This window comes from Aquila chrysaetos, chromosome 15 (assembly GCF_900496995.4).
Source record: "Aquila chrysaetos chrysaetos chromosome 15, bAquChr1.4, whole genome shotgun sequence".
In the NCBI taxonomy this organism is placed as follows: Eukaryota; Metazoa; Chordata; class Aves; order Accipitriformes; family Accipitridae; genus Aquila; species Aquila chrysaetos.
The window spans coordinates 30,232,234-30,252,566 of NC_044018.1; the positions used below are offsets into that span (position 1 = coordinate 30,232,234).

The 20,333-nt window shown below is 52.0% G+C and overlaps 2 protein-coding genes across 2 annotated transcripts in view; both read left to right on the forward strand.

Annotated features, from left to right (window-relative positions):
* Positions 1 to 1,717: 1,717 nt before the first annotated feature.
* DNAJC22 (DnaJ heat shock protein family (Hsp40) member C22) lies at positions 1,718 to 3,481 on the forward strand. Its single transcript, XM_030036948.2, has 3 exons — positions 1,718 to 1,734; positions 2,111 to 2,998; positions 3,226 to 3,481. Exons 2-3 carry the CDS (start codon positions 2,210 to 2,212, stop codon positions 3,403 to 3,405), a joined length of 969 nt encoding a protein of 322 aa, XP_029892808.1. The 5' UTR covers positions 1,718 to 1,734; positions 2,111 to 2,209; the 3' UTR covers positions 3,406 to 3,481.
* Positions 3,482 to 4,338: 857 nt separating this feature from the next.
* Positions 4,339 to 20,333, forward strand: part of SPATS2 (spermatogenesis associated serine rich 2) — a 31,187-nt gene continuing 15,192 nt past the window's right edge. Inside the window, 2 exon segments of the mRNA XM_030036921.2 lie at positions 4,339 to 4,481; positions 12,740 to 13,066. Of these exon segments, the coding sequence (XP_029892781.1) occupies positions 13,042 to 13,066 (25 nt within the window). The 5' untranslated portion in view covers positions 4,339 to 4,481; positions 12,740 to 13,041.

Consider the following 20,333-nt stretch of genomic DNA (forward strand, 5'->3'; position numbering starts at 1 on the left):
TTCGTGTTCCTGCTGGGAGCGGGGGGGTATGTCGGGGCAGGCGTGTGCGTCGGGACACACGTGTGCATCAGGGCACGCGTGTGCATTGGGATATGCGTCTGCATCGGGACATGCATGTGCATCAGGGCACGTGTGCATGGGGACACACATGTGCATCGGGGCGTGTGTGTACATGGGGCACATATGCATGAGGACACACGTGTGCATTGGGACACGCGTGTGTCCCCAGCACTGTGCACAGCCATGCATGGGGACCGGAGGGGACAGCTCGAGGCCGAGGAGCCTCCGACCCCGCTGCCTGCAGGGAGGGGTAAGCAGGATGCGGCCCCCGCCGTGGTCCCTGCGCGTCCCCGGCCGCGGTCCCCGTGTGCCCGGGCGGTGACAGATGCTTCAATTCGCAGGAAGGCTCCGAAAATCGATGCCTTAAACGCTGGTGGCCCGGGCTGATCAATGCCGCCAATTACGCCCGCAAACAGGTGCTCGTGGGGGGCTGGGGAGCCCCCCATGACCCCCCCACCCGGGGCTGGGGCACCCCAAGACGCCCTAGGGGTTCCCCTGCAGCCCCCCGGCTCCGCATGTTGGGGGGCACCCAGGGAAACTGAGGCTACCGTGGGGGGCTCCAGCCCCCCCCCTCGCCCCATCGACCGCCGGCCCCTCTTGCCGAAGGCAGATTTGACATTTTTAAATCTAGATACTTAAAGGAATCGATCAGGATGCGAGACCCCTGCCCCCCCGCCCCCGTATCGATCCTGCCCTGAAACGGGGGGCACGGCACCGCAGCCCCCCACCAGCCTGGGGGGTCCTGGGGAGGGGGGGGGGTCCGGTGAGGAGTCCCAGCACCCACCCAAGCCAGGGTGCCCCCCCACCCTCCATTCAGGCTGGTGGGGCTGGTTGTTCCCCCCCCCCCCCCCCCCCCCCCCGGCACGGGGCTCGGGGGCAGCGGAGCGTGGGCCGGGGTCCGCTGGGACCCGCTGTCAGGGAGGCAGCCAGGCGCGGGGTGGGCAGCGCGGGGGGGGGGCCGCTGTCAGCCTGCACTGACGGGCAGCCGAGCTGGGGGGGGGGGCCACCAGCATCCCCCACACCCCACTGGCATCCTAGGGGGGGTCCCCAGGGACACAGCCATCCTGGTCTCTCAGCTCTGTGTGTCCCCCCCCCGAAAACAGAGCTTTGCCCCATTGCACCCCTAAAACCCAGGGAGGGGGTCCCCATCCAGCCCCAGGGGAGCAGCGAGCGGAGGGCGATGCACCCCCAAAGCCCGTCCGGCCGCAGAGCCTGGGGGGGGTGCTGAGCTGGGGGGGGTGGTTTGCAGCCCCCCAGGCCCTGCTAATGGGGGCTGAGCCCCCGGCACAGGGCAGCTGCGGGGCTGTTAATAATGGATGAGACCAAATTGGCGGCCGGCAGCCGGTTAATCCCTGCAAACACGGCGGCGGCGGCGTGGGCTGAGCAAACAGGGGCTGCGGAGAGTCCCGGGGGGGGCCCCTGCACCGGGGGGGGGGGGTGTTTTGCATCCACCATGCAGCGGGTACCCCAATACCAGGCACCATGGCACGCCGGGGCCGGCTGCACCCTGGGAGTGGGTATGGGGTTGGGGGTGCCGGTGTGGGGCACCCAGTCCCCCCCCCCCCAGCTCTCCGCACCGGCATGGCGATGCCGATGCCGTGCCCTTTGCCCGGTGTCGTGCCGGGGCAAAGTCTGGTGGGGGGAGCGGTGTCGCCGGGAGCTCCGCGGGGAGAGGTGGGTCGGGGTGGGCTGCAGCCCCGCCGGCACGGGGTCTGGGGGGCTGAGGGGGTGCACCGGCCCCAGGTGGGCTCATGGGACCATGGGTGGGCTCACAGGCTGCTGGATGGGCTCAGGGGACCCTGGGTGGGCATGCAGGACACTAGGTGGGCAAAGGAGGTCCTGGGTGGGCACGCAGGGTGCTGGGTGGGCACGCACCAGCCCTGGGTGGGCACACGGCAGCTGGGTGGGCATGCAATAGCTCTGGGTGGGCACGTGGGACCCTGGCAGGGCATGGACCGGCCGTGGGTGGGCATGCAGGTCACTGGAGGGGTCTGGCACGGCGGGGGGACAGCGTGACCTGGGGTCCCTGACTGCACTGTCCATCCCGCAGGGTGCCGGATGCCGGGGCCGTGCCGATGCCCGCCGGGGCGGTGACCCCCAGGGCAGCCCCGCCGAGCCGGTTGCCGCAGCCGGGGGGGGGGGGGGGAGGATGGCCAAGCGGCTGCTGGTGGCTTACGGGTTGTGGGTGCTGGGGGGGCCGCTGGGGCTGCACCACATCTACCTGGGCCGGGACAGCCACGCGCTGCTTTGGATGCTGACGCTGGGCGGCTTCGGCGGCGGGTGGCTCTGGGACTTCTGGCACCTCCCCGGCTGGGTGGCCGCCGCCAACGGGACCGGGGTGCCCGGGGACCGCGGCAGGACCGTGCCGGCCCTTAGCCCCCTGCGCCTGGCCGGGCAGGTGATGGTGGGGATATATTTCGGGCTGGTGGCGGCACTGGGGCTGCCCTGGGTGCCGGCGCTGCTGGCGCAGCCCCTGGCTGTGGGGCTGGGGGTGCAGCTGGTCTCTTCGGTGGGTGACCAGACGACGGAGGCACCCGGCATCCTGGCCGCAGCCTTCCTCGCCTCCCTCCTCTTCCAGGGCCGGGTGCTGGCGGTGCTGCCCACCAGCCTGGCCGCCAGCATCGCCGCTCAGCGGCACCGGCGCTACAAGCCCCGTGGGATGCCGCGGCCCCGGCTGGCCGCCCGGCTCTACCACCTGGGGCTGGCGTGCCTGGCCTTCGCCGCCCCGCTCGCCTGTCGCGGGGTCTTCGGCGCCGTCGGGGTGCTGGGCACCCTCTCGGCCCTGCTCCGTGCCGCCACCGAGCTCCTGCTCCTGCCCCTCCGTGCCAGCTGGCTCCTGGCAGAGGTCCTGGGCTTCGCTGGCGGCTCTCCGGCGCGGGAGCACGGCGCCAGCTTCGAACCGAGCAGCCGGAGCGAGCGGCAGCAGCGGGCGTATGAGGTGCAGGATGCAGCGCTGGGTACCCGGGCTGGAGGGGGGATGCCGCGGTGGGATGTTGTGCTGGGAGGATCCACGGGGTTTGGCTGTTCCCATGCCGTGGAGGGGGAAAACACCCTTTTTGGGGTCCCTTCCAGCTGCTGAAGGCACAAGCAGCCCCATGCATGTCCCCAGGGGGGAGCCCAGCAGGGTCCCCACAGCCCACCCCAGCGCATCCCTCTCGTCCCTAGGTCCTGGGCCTCCCGGCCGGCTCCTCCGCCGAAGACGTGCACCGGAGCTACCGGGAGCTGGTAAAGGTTTGGCACCCGGACCACAACCGGCACCGGGCCGAAGAGGCCGAGAGACGCTTCATCGAGCTGCAGGAGGCCTACGAGGAGCTGGCGGGGCCCAGGAGAGCGGCGGCGGGGTGACACCACCGGCAGCCCCCGCCATGCCGGGGGACCGAGAACCGCGGGGGGGGTTTGTAAACACGGAGGTTTCCCTCTCGCTGCTGCTGCTTCGTTCCTTCGCTCGGTCCTTGCGGCGCGTGGAGGCAGGGACCGCAAAGCAGAGCAAGGCGTGCGCGGGGTCGCTGATAAACCGCTGCCCAGGGATGGCTGCGGAGCAATGGAGGGGGGCTTGGGTGAACCGTTGCATGGGGGCTTGGGCAAAGAACCGTTGCACATCGGCTTGTGCGAACCAAGATCTGCGTGGACCATTGGACGAAGAACCCGCCAGCCCTTCCACGGGTGGCAGCCCCGGTGCCCCCCGCGGGTGAAGCGGGGCGGTGGGCGGTTAGGGCGGAGCGGGGACGCGAACCCGCGGACCCCTGAGCTCAGCATTTCACCCCCCCTCCCCCCCCCGTCGCTCCTCATCTTCGGCTTTTCCCGGAGGGCACTCGGGTGTTTCCGCTGCAGGGCGGTGGCTCTCGGCAGTTTCCGTCCACGTTCGGCACCCGCCGCCCCGCCCCGTTCCGCCCATCGTGGGGGCGGGGAGGCGGGGCTTCGGCATTGCGGGACCCAATTGGCTCTCGGCGGAGAGTGGTCACGCCCTTCTCGCGCGCCGGAGGCGGGGGAGGGCGGGGCCTTCGCAGTCGAGTCGGCTGCGCCGCTTCGCCATTGGCTGGCGGGATACCTCCCTCCTCGCCCCGCGCCGCGTCCCCGCGCGCCCAGGCGATCCGCTCTGCCCCCTCATTGGCCAGAAGCCCTCGGCCCGGCCCCCGCGTCGCACCTGAATGGCTGGAAGAGAAGGAGGGCGGGCCGAACCTGGCCTTCCCCGCCCTTTCATTGGCGGAGTCCTCCAGGAGGGCGGGCGCGCTGCGGCGTTCCCGCGCCACCATTGGCTACCGAGCGGTGAACGCGTCCCGATTGGCTGACGCGGCCCTGAGGGCTCCTGCCGGGCCGCGGCCCCCCGCCCCCCTCCCCGGTGCATCGCGGCGGCCTGAGGTGAGGGGGGGGGCACGGCGGCGGTGGGCAGGGGCGAGCGGGGCCCCCACCGTCCACGGCTGGTGAGTGCGGGGCGTCCGTGGGCCGCGGGGACAGGGGGAGCGAGGGGAGGGGGCGGGGGGAAGGGTGGTCGGAGGGGGAGGGCGCAGCCGGGGGCCGGGCCGGGGGGTCGGGAGGGGCCTCGTGTGGGGAAGGGGGGGGAGCTGAGGGGGCCTTGTGTGGGGAAAGGGGGGGCTGAGGGGCCTTGTGAGGGGTAGGGGGGGTCGGGAGGGGCCCTGTGTGGGGAAGGGGGGGCTGAGGGGCCTTGTGAGGGGCCTTGTGAGGGGTACGGGGGGTCGGGAGGGGCCTTGTGAGGGGTACGGGGGGGGGCTCTGTGGGAGAGGGAACAGCCTGGAGGGTGGGCTGCGGGGGGCAGATGGGGCAGGGTGGGTGCTGTGTGGGGAAGGGGATGCTCTGTGCGGGAGAGGGTGGTTTGGGAGGGGAGGGTGGCAGTGATGGGGTGAGGGGGGGCTGGGAGAAGGCCTGGGTAGCAGAGGGGTATGGGGAGGAGTGCCCCCCCCCCCACACACACACCCCCAGCAATGGGGAAGGGGCAGCCAGTGCAGGCCGGCCGGGGAGTGGGCCCACGGGGGGTGGTGGTGGGGGGCAGTGGGGGACCCAGGGGAAGCTGCAGAAGGGGGTTTGCGGGTTGGACTGGGTGGAGCAGTGGGGTTTTCATGGGGTCAAGGGGGTGGGGGGGCGCAGCTAGCGGTTGGCTGCATGGGGGGAGCGGAGGGTCCGGAGTGTTAATACATTATTTATGCCACAGCCGGTACACGTACACAGCCCAGCTGGCCCATTGCTTCCACCCGCTGTCCTCCATCCCTGCCTCTGCCGTGCCTCTCCTCCTGTACCGACCCGGCTCATAAATCCCAGGGGCAGGAATCCTCTCCCGGTGTGCTTGGAGATCTTGCTCTGTGTGTGTGGCCTTTAGTTCTTACCGTAACACAAATAATTAACTAATGAGGGTGGTGAAAAGCAGGCTGTGTTGCAAAGAGGGCAATGTTATTTTTCCCCATACCTCCACAGGGCTGTGGTCTTTAGCACACCTAAAGCTTGACTCCCCCCCCCGGCTCCCTTATTCGCTCAGGTTTTTCTCCACGAGAAAGTGAACCAGCAGTAAGTTAGAAGGTGGCTTCCAGTGCCTGGTCCCCACTCTTTTCCCCCCATGGGTGCTCATCAGTGCTGTTCTTGTTTTGTGCTCGATGATCAGCTTCCTGAGGGAGCAGAAAAGCATTAATGTATCCGCAGAGGGAGCTGTTGCAGAGAAGTTGTGAAGCCTCCTTCCCCACAGAGACAAGCCCTACACCGTGGTTCCATAGGAAGGAAGGCGAAGAATAGGATTTTGTTCGGTTTGGAGAGGGGAGAAAATCCTGAGAGGGATGTGGGATTTCTTTCTGAGGGTGCCTTAATGGTTCCCCGGTGTAATCGTCTTCCCTGGGTATAATGATCCTCTGTGGAGGGGAGGAGGTCAGATCAATTCTCTTGCAAAGCAGCTTGCCATCATCGGGCCATCAGAGGAGCTTGAGATGCCAAAACAGAAACAAAAGCTTCTGAGTGGAGCCTTTGTTAGTTGACAGGAGGTAAACTTGGAACAGCCGACAGAAAATTCCCTGCCGACTACCTGTGGGATCTGCTTCAGTGTCCCACCAGAGCCTGGCAGCTCTTTTCATGATTTTGAGCTTTTTATGATTACTACTTTTCACTAACTTTGTGCTGCATTTCCTGCTGGATGCTTCCATTGGAAAGCTCTGGCTGCCATGTCTTTCTTTGGAGGAGGCATTGTAGATCTTGAGGCCATTTGCCTCGAAAGTTACAGGTAGAGGGTGTGGAGTGTTTTGCCGTACTGTTTGGCTCTGGGACTTCGTGCTTTCTAAGCAGGACTTGCTCACACAAGCTGGGGGTGCCCCATTATGCAGTCCGGATGGAGAATAGGCCTGAATCCAGGAGATTTTGGGACCTGAAGGAGGTCTGGTAGAGCTGAAAGGGAAGCGGGCATCTGTGTTTAGTGTGAGAGCTCCTTAAGTCCTCATGGCTGTAGCTGGCACCGAGCTTCTGGCTTCCCTTATAAGCTGTCCTGGGCAAGTGTGGGAGCACGGCCTGGCCTGTGCTCAGGTTGAGGAGTAAAGGCAGAATCTCCCCAGAAGTGCCTGCGGTCGGTATTGTCGCTGCCTCCTGAAAGGTGGAGGGGAAGAAGCGTGGGTCTGACAGCACTGCAGCTTCTCCTCTCCCTCTGTACCGCCAGCTTGCTAGAGCTTCCAATGGTTGGGGAGCATGGGACGTCCCCGCTGGGGTCCTGCTGAAGTGTCACTCGGATCCGTATTGCTCTCCCACCGTAGTACGGTGTTGCTCTACACACTCGGTGCTTGGGGCCTTGGTGTTTATTTCTTTTATTGCAATACTCCGTTAATAACGTAGTTCATGTGTGCTGGGCCAGCAAAGTCCGTGCAGCCCATCTTAACTCTCAGACCCAATCTGCATGAAAGTTTTGTGCGGCTTCAGCAGCTATTTTGCTGTATATCACATATACGTGGCCATAGCGATGTCTGCTGAGGTTACCATTGTTTCAGGTTTGCCAGACTGAACTCCTCTTGCAGGAATTGTCTAATGCATAAGGGTTTTTTTTAATTGGAGCTTACTCTTCAAGGGGCATTTAAATATTTTATGATTTTTCTGAGCCATGCAACCCCTAAGCAGAAGATTCTTGTTGGATTCAGGACAAAGGAGTTCTAAAGGTGACTTGCAATCTGAAGAGGATATATAGGTACTGCATTTTTTAAATATAATAGATCTGGCGATTCAAATATAGGGCTTATTTTTAATGATATTTTCAAGCTCTCTCTTGGGATATCAGACCTGGAGATTAGCTATAACCAAAGAAAAAGCTGAGAGAGAGGGGAAGGTTTCTAGTAGGACTGCAGTAATCTCATTCACCCCATTTAAACTGGGGGAGATGAAGGATTTTTTCACCACTTCAAGTGGGGCATTGAAAGGTGTTATCTTCTGCTGTATTTGCCATTATTTTTTCCTTCTTTTCAAAAGCTTCTGATTTTTGGATACTTTGATAAAAAGTAAAATTTAATCTGAAAGACACGTGTTCATCCTCTTAAATATGAAACAATTCTTGGCAAGTCACTGAGACTCTTCCAGATCACAACACTGGCAAATATAATCTAAAAATAGTAGCAATGCATGCAAAATTACACAGGACAAACATACATGTGTGAGTTTCCATTGCAGCTGTTCCCTCCCGGGCCGGCTGGTTAGGAAGGGATACGGAAAGCTCTGACTGGATGGAGAGAGGACCAGAAGACAAGTGCAAAGAGATTTTTGCCTCAGGAAAGCAAAATTTGATGTCCAACTCAAGAGTGTTTCACTTCTGCTGATTTGCTCCACTTTCATCGCTGTGTAAAGCGTCAGAAATCCCACCAGCAATTCCCAGTACCTGTTTATCTGGAAAGTGAGTATGGAAAACAGCATCAGACCAGGAATCCTGCACTGAAGCCCCCTCCTGAAGAACACAAAACCCAGTGGTCTGCTCTTTTATCTTGTTTAAGTATTTGTAAGCACACCGGTTGGGGTGTTGTAACATCATCAGAATAGATACGGGAGTGTTTTGTCACCTGAAATACTAGTTCTACTTCTTTGTGCTGCAAAACGATACACAATTAGCTTATAAGAGGTAGATGTTTGAGAATAGCTAATGCCCAGTCGTGCTCTGCATAATGCATTTGGTGAAAGAACAATAAATGTGTGGATTTAAACAGAATATAGACAGCTAATTATCCCTGAGGTTAAATGTTCAGTTCATTCCTGAGGAAATACTGAAAAAAACCCCAAACCCCAAGAGTGATATTAAGAAACTATTTTTTAAAATCCTAAAATGGTTCTTTGTATTGTACAGTTTTATGATCCGTCATCCAGTACCATGAAAGGACTTGTCCAGGATAGAAAAAGAAACTGCTTTGTGCAGGCAGGGATTTGGCTGTGGGAGCTGGCGTAAGACCTTCCCAGACCTGTGCTCGGAGAGGCGAGGAGGCCACGCTCCTCCTTCCCCGCGTGCTCTGACCGAGCCATTGTTTGGTGGAGGGAGCTTCTGAAAACCCGATTGTCTTGATTTGAGAGGGGGGGAAAAAAAGGGAAAAAAACCCAAACCCAAGTTAGTTGGGCTTGCGCCGCGCTTGCTGCTGAACGGTGCGCTTCCTTCTTTTCAGATGCGGGGTAATAAAGCTGTCTGGCTTTGATTAAAATGTTGGCCTGATGTGTTTCGTGGTCTGTTTCAGGGCAAAAAATGTAGTTCTTCGAACAGAAACGACTGAGGCATCTGTTGAACATGAGGGATGAACAGGCTTATTTTGGTCTGCTGTAACTTAACAGGTATTTGCCGAAAAACCTCCAAGTCTCAGGATTTCAGTGCTGCATAAATTCCCCAGGGATTCAGTGGAGGTCTGGGAAAAACCAGGCTGTGTTTGTGCCGTGAGTCAGGGCTGGTGGCACCCAGCAAAGGCAATAGAAATCTGGGGTGTCAGCGTGTTCCTGTGCACAGTGGGCATATTAAACCTGCTCCTGCAAGTTGTGTTCCATGACAGGTAGAATGAGTTCCTGAATTTCTAGTGTAATTGTCGCCTTTTTTTTTTTCAGGACACGCTGTAAAATTGAGTTAATTCTCTTCTTGCCTGAGTGTGTTACAGAGGGGGGGGTCCAGTGCTGTAGGTAAACACCCAGGTCCTCTGAGGTGCTGGAGTCTTGGAAAATGGATTTTTATTTGAGAATGATTATAAATTACAAACGGGACAATTTATTCTACTGAAATGCTGTTGTGTGTACTCACAGAGATGACTCTTACATGCTTGATCAACAAGATTAAAATAGCTTGGTAAGGGACTACTTAACTCAAAAGCCAATTAGCCAGATGCTACTGTACAGTGTGAATTATGCTCCAGCCGGGCATGAGGTGGCGGCTGGGGACAGCCCACCGTGCCGCCTGCCCGAGATCCCAAAACAACCGTGGTAAAAACCCTCCCAAGAAGCAGATTTATTCATTCTTCAGAACTCCAGATTTCGCAGCAAAAGCATCTTCCGTAGACTAATAAAAAAATCCAGACGAATTTCTCACTGTTTATCTTCTTTTCCTTCAAATAGGGAGCTATCGAGTTCCGAAAGTTTACTGAAATAATCCGTCTAGACGGAGCAAGAATAGCATGGCAAGCTAACACTATGGGTGGGGGATTTAGAAGTCATTTCTTTTTTGACTTGCTGTCTGTAAAATTTCAAATGTTTTCCTTCTTTCTCAATTAGATGGAATATGCTGATATTTGTGCATTTAACAATAATGTGCGTTTCCAATGTGATTTGGAAAAGTTTTATGTTGTCAGCTGAACGCTGGCAGCTCTGGGAGGAGTTTGGTTGCTCCGTCCATAACAGGAGGGAGTTGGGTTTCTATGGGTTATATTGCTCCCCTGTCAATTCTGTTATAACTGCAATATTTTATTTAAATCCTGCAGGTAGATTTCTTGACATTTTTGTATTGATGCTTTACTGTTTCTATAGACACATAGTGTGCTATATAAGCCTTATATGGCCCTTATCTGAAGGAGCTCACCCCCTATAATGAGTTTATTTGAGTTTACATTAACTTTTGCTGTTTTACCAGTCTTGAAATTTCCGCTTGGGTTTTAAAAATGCTTGTGTGTTTTACAGCCCTCTCGCGCCGACCTGTTTAAGGTTCCCAGCTAATAGCCGTGTTGAAATTTCCAGCTGATCTGCCGTGAGAGACACGGAGTTAAAGGCAGGTCGTGCAGCAGCCTGAACCCCGATTCTGACATGAGCCGGAGCTGCTTTTGACGGTCTGGCTCTAGATTCTTACCACAGGGTATATCAGATGAAATATTAATTGCATCATCAAGGAGTAAAGATTTGCCATTTTATACTCATCAGATATATTACTGGGGTTTTGTTTCCAGTCCATTATTTTATTACTTTTGTGCTTGGAATTTAGCTTGCCAAAGAGTAATTCAGACCCTGCTGTATGTTGTTTGTTTTCCCCCCCAAGACTTAATTACTGTTTATTTTTCTCCTTTGAAGTGGGTAAAAGTATATTTCTTGGGTGATAAGGTGTAGTGTTTTTCAGGCTTTTTGAGATTTCCCGACAACTTCTCTACTGGCAACTTTGGTTTTTTACAGCTTGTTTCTCGACTTTGTCTGAATGAAGTGTTCTTGCAGTTATTTTCTTTCCGGGGATGTACGTGCAGTGGCAGTTTTTAAGTGTTCCTTTGTTTCATGAATTAAGTTTGAGACAACCTGAGGGAGTTCACGTAAAGTACTCTCAAGCGTGATGTTACAGGCTTTCGTCAGTACCTGTGTATTTCCATGCTCCCTCCGGATTAAAGCATGCTCGTCTTTATTTAAAAAATGAAATTATAAAGACGACTCTAAAGCAGTTTTGCGGTTTGTTTGTTTCTTGTTTGTTTGTTTGTTTTTAAAACTCCGAGCAATATATACCGAAGGCATCTAACTCTGGTATCATAGGTCAGTGCGTGAGCACTTTCCTTCTCTGCAACCCAACGTTATCTTAAAATCACAGGAGGTACCGGAGGTTCCCGGCAGCTGGACGGCTGCGCTGCATGCAGAGCGTTTCCTGGTCGTGGACACAAAGCAGTCAGGCAGGGAAGTGAAACTTGGGTGTAATCGTGCAAACCAAAGCACATCGGCCACGCTAGCACGGCTGGCAGAGCTCTGAGCTCGACCTGCCGGCAGTCTCCAGGCGTCGAGCTCGGGGGCCGCTCACATCCCGATACGGCAGCTTAATCCTTCGCTAAATTCTCCGGCTTCTGTGTTTTTGAGCAGAGTTTCAAATGCCGCAATTTTTATGAGGTGGTATTTAGTGCCTCGAGGCATCAAAACGAATGAAGGCATTTAATTCAGAGAGCTGAAGGCAGCGAGGCAGGAGTTTGTAACCACCTCTCGTTTTGGGACGCTGTTTGCAGGTAAAAAATTCTTTTGCACAGTCTTTTTGCGCAGACAGCGAGCGTTGACTCTGTCTCAGGTTTAGATTGCTAGGGTCACTTATTAGAAATAAGTTTTGAACTCCTGTGTAGCTAATAAAGGAAAATTCTGATGATAGGAAACGTCTATTTTTAAATCAAAATAGGCTCGTTAGGACCCTGTCGATGAACCCTGGGGCAGTGTCGCTGGTTCTTGTGTTGCAGGAGTGTTGCTGCATTCCTCAGACTTGTAAACCATGTCCCTAAAAATAATCCTGATCATCGGGGTGGAGGGGAGTTGAACTTGTAATTAATTCTGGAGCAAATTAGATGCGTGTTTCTCAATGCTGTCATTTCATTTTCAAGAGTGTGTGGGTTTTGCTAAAATGTACAAGGTCTCCTGATGTTTACAAAAATATTTTGCATCTTCAGTTACCTGCGTTTTACATATTGAAATGGCAATTTTTGTGTTTTTCTCTACTCCATTGTGAATACGGCTTTGAGGTATTGTAATGGGGGCCAGATCCTTCCTTGGGGTTAGGCGGGTTTGCCGTGGCAGAGAGGTCTCTATTGTTTCCTTACCTTGTGTATCCTGTTGTTCTTTGTTTAACCTGTCATCGTACTTGATGTGGTGCCTGCCGCCCCTGCTTTCGCTGGCTCCTTAAATCAGGAGTGCTGGGAGCGCAAGGAAAATACACGTATGTAATGCCACACGGAGCTGCCCCTGCACTGCCTCGGTGGGGGAGGCTTGTGTTTTGTGCTCTGTTGAAATAAGCAGAGAAAGCATTGAAAATTTGTATGCTTTTGGGTGCTGGCAGCAAAGTGAATTTTGCCTTCCCTGGGATGCTGGTTGCATTAACACGCGAAAGGGCTAAGAGTTCATGCTGTCACAAGCGTTGTCACCAAGCGTAGGAACCATGCTCTCGGTCCACTTTGTCTGATGGCTCTTACGTCCGTAAATGCTGGCATTTGTGTAAATGGTTTTTTTGTGATGGGTTCCAAACCTCCCTGGTTCTACCGCTTGCATGCTTAAGTGACAGTGTCTTACAGTAGCTTTGAATTAAGCCTGTTGAAGCCGTACCAAGTCTGTAGGGATCTTGTTGCTTTATATTTAATGTTGCTTTTCTTTCTGGCTAGTTGTTTCACCACGCCTTTAAACAAAATAAAAATTTTACTCTTAAAAAGCATGAGCAAGATGGCTCTGACAAGCTGGGAGGCTCGGGGTATGCCTTGGCTAGTACAGTAGCAATTTTCTTATTTCCTTTCTTTTTTTTTTTTTTTTCTTCTTTCTTTTTCAGAACCTGAAAAGACCAATACCAACTGCTGCAGTCAGGCTTCGTGACAAGAAGTTGCTTTTCAGAGGAAGGAGCTGTAGTGCTCTGCTGGCCTGTCAGCAGATTTCTGACAACTCCAGACCCTGTTTGCCCTCGCAGCTGGGATTTTGCCATCCCAAACTAGATATCTGCCGTTTCCCGCATTGATACAAGGCGGTGTGTGAATTGCAACTGCCAGCTACGTCGCTAAAGGGCGAGGACTCTGTTTTTTTTTTTTTTTTTTTTCCTCCTCCTGTATAGCTGGACATTAGAGTAAACACGCTGAGATGTCTAAAAAGCAAAATACAAAAGGTAAGATGCATGTGAATGTGATACAATCAAATGCCAATAAACAGCACCATTGATTCCAAAGTTATCAATTAGGAAAGGGGTTAATTGCTTTTGCTGTACTCCCTTTCAAGGCTGCTAGTGTCACTTGACAACTTATTGTCGCTATCTTAGTGACATCATATAACCTGTTGGGTTTTGTGACATTTCTAGTAACATTTCAATTGTCCAGCTGGACAGTTCTGATTTCACAAGTTCCTGTATAATGTTAATATTGCATCACTTTCGCAGTCAGACAACAGGAGAAAAAAATTTTGTTTAGTAGTTGGAGAGTTATGGAGCCAAACTTTTTTATTTTGCTGGGGTCCCCACTTGGTGCATGACCTCCCCTCGCTGGGTATTGACAGGATGAATTTGAATGCTGTCTGGATCCCCCATGGGATTAACTCTACCAAAACTTAGTCTTGTTCCCAGGCAGCCCTTCTCCACCCTCTCGGAGTGCCCCGTGGACGCTGCGGTTTCAGGGCAGGCTTCTGTTGTGGACTTGCTTGTCCTGTCTGTGGCAACTGCTTGCCAGGAATCCAGTTGAGAAACAAGCCATCGAGTCTAGGTGGGATAGCTCAGCTCAGGTCCTCGTCTCCTGGGGATGCGATTCAAATGAGACCTATTTAAATCTTTTTCCTTCGAGATAGGTGCAGAACGGGAACGAGCAAGTTTGCGAGAAGCTTTTTCACTTGCTTTTGTCTTCAAATACACAGGCTGGTTTTCCTTTCTCTGCCATCGCATGTTAAGTGACAAAGCTGTTCTGGCGTCAAGCAGCTTATTTCAGGGAGGGATCTTATTTGTCGCGTGTGAAACATTAATTCCAAAGTGTGTGTGGTGGGGGGAGAAGGGGGGTTGAGGGTTATGGTTCTCTTTTTATTTGAGCTGACTACTAATTAATAATTTAAGGCGAATGGGTTTGACAATTCATGTCCTCTACCTCAAGAGAAGAGCTTTTGTTCTCTGTAGATTTTTTTTTTTCTAGCAGCTTTGGCATAGAAACAGTGTCTACCTGAGGAGCCCAGCCGTCCTTTGACAGCTAGATCCATACATGATTCAAAGCAATTAGTAACAGTTATGGAAATTATTGTATAGGATAGTTCTGAGTGATTTTTAAAACGCTGTATTTGTATCTGTGCTCTTGGAAGCCTCAGTACAAGTCATTAAGAAATTGACTTCTCTCTGATGCTGGAAACGGAGCCCAGCAATCGTTGCTGCTGAGTACATGTGGAGAGAAAAGCACACCTTGAAACAGCAGAAGAGAATTAATGGGCCTAGGTAGGGGAACAGCAAGAGAAATCTGTAGGAGACAACTGGGGGAAAACATGGGAAGCTGTTACTCTGAGGGAATTCAGGGCTTTGGCAAATCCCCAGCCGAACGAGAAAGCCGACACAACTGCTGCTCTCGGTGTGGTTCGGCAGAGTGTGTCACAGAGAGAACCCGCTGGGAAGTGCTGGCATGTATTGGGTTCCTAAAGAAAAGTAAAGGGATCTTAGACATAAATATTTGACACCAAGCAGGAATGCAGAGTAGGCTTTAATTCGCTCTGCCACCAGGGATATAAAATACGCCCTGCTTTGTTAAGCAGGCTCATCTCCAGTCCGCGTTGCAATGTGGACATAAGGGAAGGTGAGAGTTAAAGCTGCAGACTCTTCTGGCTGTGCCCTGTCCTGTTTGGACTGTGATTGAATTTTCAATTACTACTTTTCTGCTGCTCTAGAATGTTAATGTAGTCAGCGAATATTTTCCACTCCTCTGTAAAGGAGTGTACCTTGGCCAGGTGAGGAATGTCTTTTCAGTTTCTCTTCCTTTCTTTCTGAAAGCAAAACAAAACCCCTTTGCATTGTAACAAAGGGCTGGTGAGAAGTGTTGAGAGATAGGGAATGAGACAGACCTATTTTTAATAATGCAGCAGTTTTGAAACCAAATCAGAAGCCCACCTGTTTCTTCTTCTTAGAAGTGCCACAGAACAGAGCGAACATCTGAGCTATTCAGAAGGGTATTTTTAAGTCTTTTGAAAATGTATATGCGAAGTTTGGGCACAGAATCATGTTCTACTCCTGAATATTACCGGCTGTAAATAACTCTTTACTCAAAAGATCTTTGCTGAGGAGAAAACAGTTCAATCTGTAAACCAGTCATGTAATTATCCCCATTCAAAATCCAAATGCGTGCATCCACATGTAGGTCCATGTCTGGGTTATACTGGGTGGCTGATTTCACCTTTAGTATATTCTATAAGAGAGAATTTAGAAATTCCGAGGAAAGGTCGTCTCAGTGATGCCAGATCTCTAAATAAATACTTCCCCAGAGTCTAGTAGGTTTGTTGGTTTGCTGCTGTCTGAAGTGGTCTTGGATTCTTAGTGCTTCATTTTTTCCCCCAACACGAAGCATGTGCACTCCCTCTCATCCCCCCTTCTGACTCGATTAATTGATTTGAGTGAAAGCAGCCACCAGGCTTAGGAATGACTGGTGACCCCAGGATACAAAGCAATCACATAAATCTTGTTTCCATCGGACGTCAGCCACGGTTTTAGGCATGCCAGGTTCCTGAATAAAACAGCACTCGGGTTCCTACTCATCTGGATACATCAAGGAGCCATTTCAATTGATGGAAAACTGCCCTACGTGAATTTGGCAAAGGCGAAAGGTCTTTGGTATCAGTCGCTGGGAAGGGAGGGCTTCAGCTGGAGCGGTGTTAAGCAGCAGGGAGCCTGCACACCAGAGCCTTTACAAAAAACCCCAAATGTGGGAGAAATTTAATTTTAAGCTCATACTTTGTTTAACAACGCATCAGTCAAACAGAAGATACTGCTCTGCAGAAACCAGGCTTTGCCGATTGGGGTGGTTGCAAACTATTTGCTCGGTCTGTGTCTGGACGACTTCTGGTAGAATTGTCAAACCGGCAGATTGCGGAGTTAATCTGCAAGGCAGCACTTGCTGTGAGTTATGTTGAAAATGCACAAAGGCGAATATTGAGCATGTGTTCTGTAACCTGATAAATCAGATCCTGGCTTGTGAGTGAGCTCGGGTACGGTACAAGGATGCAGGTGATGTCAGGAATTCATGGCAACTTCAGCTGCATCACTCTGCTGAGTGTGACGCTCTGGAAATGCACAGGTGTAATTTAATTTTTCATTTTTTTATGTGTAGATGGAAATTAGATGGGAGGGGGAAGACGGCGTCCTGCAGTTTGAATTACCTTAATGGCTCTGTTTGGCTTCGCTGCCTTAGCTCCACTGAAAGCTGATTGCCTTGCTTCACTGCTTGTGTGTCCAAAGCAGAAGGCGGAGCGCAGGTTAAAACTGCAGCTGTGACAGTGGCCGGGAAATGGCAGTGTGCCTGCCTTGGCTAGACCAGGTCGGTGACACCGCGGGGGCAATTAGACCTGCACTCAAAGTGCTTCCCCTGCCCCTGGAAGCAGGACAGGTGCTTAGGAGAGCTGTGTCCCTGCCTTTGTGGCAAAAACGTCCGCTTTTTGTGTTGGGCAGAAATACCCAGTTTTAGCAGCATAACTTTAGGCATATTTTAGTTGATTTGCAAGAAGTTAATTTTTATTTCATATTTAATTTCTTTTTTTCCCCACTCTTCCAAGCCCTTAAATGAATATGGCCTTATATTGGGAAGGTAGTCTGCATTAATACAAGGGCTAACTCTTCTGCTGCCATCCAGCAGCCATCCAGCTTCTGCTGGAGACCAGATGTCTGGAAGGTTTAATTTGCTCACCTCAGAATGAATTCTTCAAACTGTGAGTCCGTCTCTTGCCTGCATAGCCAGTTTTTTTCGTAATAACACCCTGGTGAACCGATGACTTTCCCATATCAAGTTTGGACCGAGGAGGCTGTGTTGCATGCTTGGCCCCTTGAAATCTGTTTGAGAAAATAAGCAAGAAAGTGGCATTTCTTGTTGAGACAAGACTCTGAAGTGCAGCTGCCACCTTCGTGGGCTGGCTGCGTGCTGCAGGAATATCGCAGGGCTGTCCTTGGGGCATTAAAATAGTTTCCACAACAGCTGATTGAGGTACCAAGCCCTGACTTTGAATGCGCCCGGGCAGCAAGCAGGGACAGAAATTGAGCGAGTACCTCTTAGTAACCCAACAGACCCGCCCAAATATCTTAATGTATTTTGGGGAAGGGAGGGTTTAGGGTGGTCTGTGATAGTGATGTTCTTCCCCTTGGATCATGGAGAAAGTTAGTGTTTCTATGTAGTTTTTTTCTGGTATCAATGAAATGTTGTCTCAACAGCAGCAAACCCAGGAATATTGATTCTAGCCCCAGTTTAGTCCTCACTTCTCTCTAATTCATGAGGAGAGAGCTTAGTATTGGTACCTCTGTTGCCTGTTAGCAAGAACTGTTCTTACAAGGAAAAGATAGCAGTATGTGTTGATGTAATTTGTAAGGAAAAGCACGACACGTGAGAGATGTGAAATGCAGCCTGTGGTGGTCTGTTTGCTTCAAGTGCAATGCCTGATGCTCTGGGAGCCGTGAAATCACAGAAAGCTCCCACAGATGTAATCTCTTATGTAGTACTTTTTTTGGAAATCCTGATTTTTATTTCCTCCTCCCGCCCCCAATATTTGTGGGTACTTTGGTGTGATGGTATGGCTGCAAGCATAGACTGATAGAATAATGACATTTTGGCTTCTTTACTCTGTCCTGGGAAGATGCATTAATTCCTGTCCAGTCACCTCTGCAGTCCTGGGCACAGATGTCTCCCGATTCTTGCAACGCAGGGACTGCTGAAGATGCTTGTAATTAGAGCAAATTGGAGATGCTCTGAGCAAGCAGCGAGGTGCCATTTCTTTAAGAGCTTTTTATTTCACATTAGCTGAGGTCTCCCGCACTATCCCTGGGAGAGTCAGCGTGGTTACCGTTGACCTGAAAAGCCACAGAGTCTATAAATGTTTCACGGTTTAACTGAATCTTAATTGCGTAGCATTTTAAGTGTATATGCTGTCCAGTTCCCCAAAGCCATCCGCCTGTGAGTGTCCTGGCTGGGGCAGGAGGGTGAACCTAGCATTTGGAGTGGGATTATTTTTTTAATTAGTTTCGTACACTATTTTACTGTGCAGACTTTATGTGAGCTGGCATGCGGGTGCAGTGGGGATGAGGTGCTGGATGGATTCAGAGAAGCTAAATGCATAAATGTGATTGCGCTATACGCTTTGGTAAAGTGTCCTCTATGTGACGCTGGTTGGGACAAAGTCTGCGTAGCTGTCAGGCTGGTGCTTTTCTGTGTCTCCTTATGAAATGACTACCTGCCGTGGCTCAAAAGTGAGCCAGGACTTGGCTTGGCTTGGAGCTTGAGGGGGAAATAGTGGCCCCTGTTTTGACTTCCTCGAGGTGTTGGGTGTGAAGCTGTTTTATTTCTTGTGTCCCAGGAAGCGGAGCAGGCATTTGTTAGGTCTTTAGTTCTAATTCTTGCACATGGTTCATACAGAAAGCACTAATTAGCGGAGTTACAGGAGGAGCAAACTGATGTTTGGTAGGGTGGATTCTTGCTGGCATCGTTGGTGTTTCTATTTAAGAGATCCTGTGTTGATTAGTCCAATAAATAGCACTGAAACACAAAAGTAAATGATTTGGGATGAGCGATTTCTTACCACCTCATTTTTCTGGAGGATGCAGTTATGAACAGAGAAGCAATTAAGGCTGTTGGCATCATCTCTGGGGTTCATCACATCAAATCAACAGGGTAGCACTGCATTGTGTATGTTTTAATGCAACTGAGATCAGTCCAAGTGTCTGACTGACTTGTCATGTCAGACATGACATGCATAGTCTGAGCCCTGGCTTTGGGAAAGAGCTTTCCTTTCCCACAAGGTTGTTAATTCAAAAATCTTGAAGTCACTGGTGGCCGCTGGACTTTGGTCCACACGGACATGAGCATTTTAAATTCTGTCCCTTCTTGCAGACACCCGCTGTCACAGGAGACCCGAGTGCCAGCAGCCCTTTTTATGATGCTTGGGAGTGCTCAAGGGCAATATCAAATGTATATGGTGTAGTGTCTGTTGCATAATTTTTGCATGATAAACATTTTAACACCAGGAGGACTTGGGCCGTAGTGAAGTGACTGGAAGCTGGAGAAGCATCTCGGAGCAAGGCGCCGACAAGCTCAGTCCCCTGTAAGACCAAGCACAAATGGAGATGTGGGAAAGGGATGGGATTGAGTAGCTGAAAATGTGCTGCATGGGGGAGCTGAACTTCATCTTCCTTGGCACCTGGGTCCTTGGTGGCTGCTCTGCAATGAAGATTTTGAAAAAAGATTGCTAATTCGCACTCAGTGATGGGAGTCTGAAAGCCATTTACAAGATTAAGGACTAGAAAGTTGGTAACTCGAACTTCTGTGAGCTTGGGAAACTTGAGAAAATCTTGCTCATGGGGCTGAAACGGGTAAGGATGGTGCGGGGAAGAATTTAACCGTTCATCTGTAGCCTTAATAAGAGGCTGACCTTTCCATCATGTTCACAATTCTGTCACTGTATTTGGACGCATCTCAGTTTAAATGCTACATCAATGTCTGGGAACCGCGGAAGTCAATGGTGTGTCTCAAAATCGCGTACGAGTTATTTAGAGGAGGTGAGGGAAAGAACATGAATCAGCAGCTTGGAATATCAGCTGAGATAAAGCAGAAAGGGCAGTGACCAAGCGAGCGTCCCCGCAGAGCACCCTGGCCTGCTGGAAGTGTCCCTTCCCCCAGGCAGTCCCCAAAGCCACCGGGCAGCAGCAACTGTAGAAACCCACCTGAGAAGCTTTGCAGAAGAACCAGTGGTCTTGTGCTTCCCTGGCTCCGTGCAGGGCTCAAGGCGTCAAAGCACATGCAAGCAAATGCCCTCCTAGGAAATCTGCCTGGGGCTTTGTGCCTGCGTGTGAACTCTCTGGAGAGGGGTTGGTGATGCAGAGTAGGAGTGCTTAAAACCTCTGGGGTCCTGCCATCAGCCCCTGCCCAGGGACATGTGTTCTTCCTGAGATGAAATGTGGCTAAAATGCCGGTTTGAAGTATGTTCTCTCATAGCTGTTCATAGATGTGTTTTACTATATCCCTTTTCTTTAGCAAACCTGAAATTTAGCCTGCTCAGACCTCTGGCAGGAAAATCGAGTGCGAATTTGTGATACCAGGCACTCGTAAGGATCTCTCGGTGAAACGGTAGGGCCTGCAGATTTATGTGACCTTTGCTCGCTGGCAGGGAGCAAACCTGTTGGTGATGGCTGTCTCAATTATGGGTCTCTTTTGGAACATATAACCATT

Bases quoted from the DNA above. Each gene is read 5' to 3' on its own strand.
- DNAJC22 (XM_030036948.2), top strand. From the start codon at position 2,210: ATGGCCAAGCGGCTGCTGGTGGCTTACGGGTTGTGGGTGCTGGGGGGG. The intron at 2,999-3,225 runs GTGCAGGATGCA...TCTCGTCCCTAG, and splicing joins GGCAGCAGCGGGCGTATGAG to GTCCTGGGCCTCCCGGCCGG.